At 35.0% G+C, this 3,240-nt stretch overlaps 1 protein-coding gene across 1 annotated transcript; it reads right to left on the reverse strand.

Annotated features, from left to right (window-relative positions):
- Positions 1–2,527: 2,527 nt before the first annotated feature.
- LOC118734654 lies at positions 2,528–3,234 on the reverse strand. The gene is made up of 2 exons (XM_036464360.1): positions 2,763–3,234; positions 2,528–2,686 (listed from the first exon to the last, which is right to left on the reverse strand). Exons 1-2 carry the CDS (start codon positions 3,224–3,226, stop codon positions 2,620–2,622), a joined length of 531 nt encoding a protein of 176 aa, XP_036320253.1. The 5' UTR covers positions 3,227–3,234; the 3' UTR covers positions 2,528–2,619.
- Between the last annotated feature and the right edge of the window lie 6 nt (positions 3,235–3,240).

Here is a 3,240-nt window from a genome sequence, read left to right on the forward strand (position 1 = left end):
TAATGCATTCACTTGTGTATGCATTAGAAAAAATAATACATCGTTATTCACCCTTAAGTAGATAATAAATACAATAGCGGTACATGCTACTGTCGTCGATTTACTCATACAAATGGCACAGAGGAGTTTTCGAGGATTTTCGAGCCAAGGCGTTGAAATGAAATATATTTTCACCACATGAGTACATATCAGGCTTATTTAGGCTAAAGTGGCCTAGTCATTCAGTGGTTATTGTACCGTTTTTGGTGATTTACCAGTAAATGCAAAAAAAGAGGATGACGGTACAGAAATCCGAAAAAAGTGGTATAGACCCCGCTTCACTAGAAAGGGAGCTTACTTTTTCTTCACAAAGCAAACAAGTATGTATTTATATTTACACACTTGTGGGCATCGAAGAAGCACCTTTCAAAGAATGGTCTATTCTAGATACCTTGTTTTTATGCAGCTCTTTAAAAGCCAATACAGAACAGGTGCTCTAAAATGTGGGTCACTTGATTAGGTAGACTGCGACCCTCCCTCCCTCTGTGTGTAATAAAGTTAATAAAATTGTACTTACACCCAGTGTTGCCAGGTCTTCGGCATGAGAAAACGTCCCTTTTTATCTGAAAAAACGTCATTTCCTACCCAAAAACGTCTTTTTCAAATGTATGCACAAGGAATTGTTCTTATTAAACTTTTATTGTATGCAAAGGTACATATGTACGTAAGGTATAGATATTAAAACGTCATTTGCTCTGTCACATTTAAAATTCATTCTAGACTGGTTTGAGATCGTTAATATAAAAAGCATTTTATACATGCACTTGTGATCAGCTGATTAAGTCATCGATTTTGGCTCTTTCTTTTTTGTTTATTTAATGTTTATTATTTTTCCATAAAAGCCTAGCTCATTATATAATAAACAAAATATAAATCCACATTTCAAACTATGTGCAAAAATTATAAAAAATCTAATTCAACTTTTTATTCAGATTTTTTAGAATTTCTTTGAGTATGCAGGTTGATAGCCCATTAAATTTCAGGGCAATAATGTGCAGGTTTTAAGATTTAACATTTTGTTAAGTTGTATGTTGTCGAAAATGCTAAATTACGTTCTGTTAAGAAGGAGCATAGCAATATTTCAGCCTTTTTACGCTCCTTAAATTTTCAATAAGGGGCCCCATGCGACTAATTGTGTCATTTTCTTTATGCGCTTAAATAAGGGTTAAGTCATCTGTGTCCAAAGAATATATATTTTTTTGAAGCAGCTGCTGCAAAAAACAAAGCTTGTAAAGATTTATTAAGAAAATAATTCAAAATCAGTTCTACTTACAAGATTTAGTAACAGAGAAATATTACTGGGAAGTTAAAAAACGTCATTTTTTACACAAAAAACGTCCAAACGTCAACAGGATACAAAAAACGTCCAAATGACGTTAAAAACGTCAACTTGGCAACGCTGCTTACACCTTTTTAAGCATTTAATGAATGATTACGGTGACCTCTGGCGGCGATTTTATTTGTGTGTCGTCTGTCTAACCTATATATAATTTATTTTTCAGTCAGTTGTTGCGATTCACCATGGCGCCACACAGCGCGAATGTCACTGTGCACATTACGATTGAACAATTTTGGGGTATGTATGGTTATGTCTCGCAGAGCTGACGTAAATTAGCCCCCAATATTGTGCGATTTGACACCGTTACACTTTCTTCTAGTGTCTGAGAAAGCTTTATTGCGAAAGTAGTTTTGGAGAGGATGCCACCTGTTACTAAATTTCAGTCGAATATCTCGAAAACTGAGAGACTAGATTTTGTTTCCGATTAATTTTAAATATTTTCCATTGGAAAAAGAAGAGATGGACATTCTTTTTCTGAAAAATCGGACCAAATTTATAATACCATATTCATGTTCATTAAATGTATTATTAAAGCACGTTTAAATATATATAAATAAAATTTCAATCAAAACATGTTCGTTAATCACACCATTTATAGAGTCAAATGCTGGGTTTTTAGCTATCAAATTTGTTGTTTTTGTTTTTCGTACAACTAAGGGAAAGTTCCATTTCAATAAATTTAAATATATTTTAACTGAATAGTTTTTTAAAAATATCTCAACCTCTTTTCCTGCCAGCGTTCACTTTTGTTTACTTTCACAACTGACGTTTCTGCTCCTCTTCGCAAAAGTAGTCGATAAAACTGGGTTGGACACTGAAAATTAGCGGTTTAATCTGAGATTATTTGATAAGAAATGAGATTTGCCCACCGGAAGCTGCAGACATCAAGCCTTATTAATTTATACTCAAATATCGATATTTAGATATAAAAGGTAGAGGTAATTAGGGATAAAAGAAAGAACCGTGTTGAAATAATACAGCTTTTACTCTCTCCGGTAAAATTTTGGCAACCTCACACACGAGGTTTTGTACTTTAGACGACGATATGCAAATATACTTTCAGGCAGATCTACAAAAAGGCCTCACATGCAATTTCATATACATACATACATTTATGTAACCAGTTTACTTTTTCAAAATTTTTTTTACTAAGTAAGCTCGTGCATGTCCATGCATACATAAGTTCCAACAACACTGCTAATTCACATATATGTGTACATACATACAACATTTGTATATAATTAAGTCATTTCCTCACTTCTCACAAACATTGTAACCCGGTCCGTGTCTGCCACGTCTAACTGGGCGCTACGATAGAAGGAAATCAGAGAGATTATGACGTACACTCAATTCAAGCATACTTATGCGGGGTTTTTACACTCACACTGAAAATGGCTTTCCCAGCATTGCCTTCAATGGGTCAATAATATCACCTTCATAGCCGTCTAGCGATAGCAGTTTATAGTCATTACTTGCGTCAGCTAGAGCAAATGAGCGGTAATGCATGAAGTGTTTAACAGACTCCCGCACCATCCGCTCACCATACTGCTGATCGTGTGTTAATATCAGCAATTCATGCGCTCCCTTACTTGCTGTTATGGCATGCAAATGTTCGAAGCCGATAAAGTAGTCACTCGCGCTGTCGCTGCGCTCCCAGTTCTCATATCCATTAATTTGTTCATATTGATTTTTTTCGTTCAAACGCTTTCGATGCCTTGCATCCAAACTAGCAATCAATTTCCAACCATGTCCATAGTACTTACGCTCACAATCAATTAAGTATAACGGCATATCAGCGTTGATTTGGATTTTTTGTTTACCGTTGCAATCAAAGCGCGAACTTCGCATATCATCTGAATTAT

Source organism: Rhagoletis pomonella, unplaced genomic scaffold (genome assembly GCF_013731165.1).
Source record: "Rhagoletis pomonella isolate Grant_MI unplaced genomic scaffold, Rhpom_1.0 Rhpom_scaffold_00002, whole genome shotgun sequence".
Taxonomy (NCBI): Eukaryota; Metazoa; Arthropoda; class Insecta; order Diptera; family Tephritidae; genus Rhagoletis; species Rhagoletis pomonella.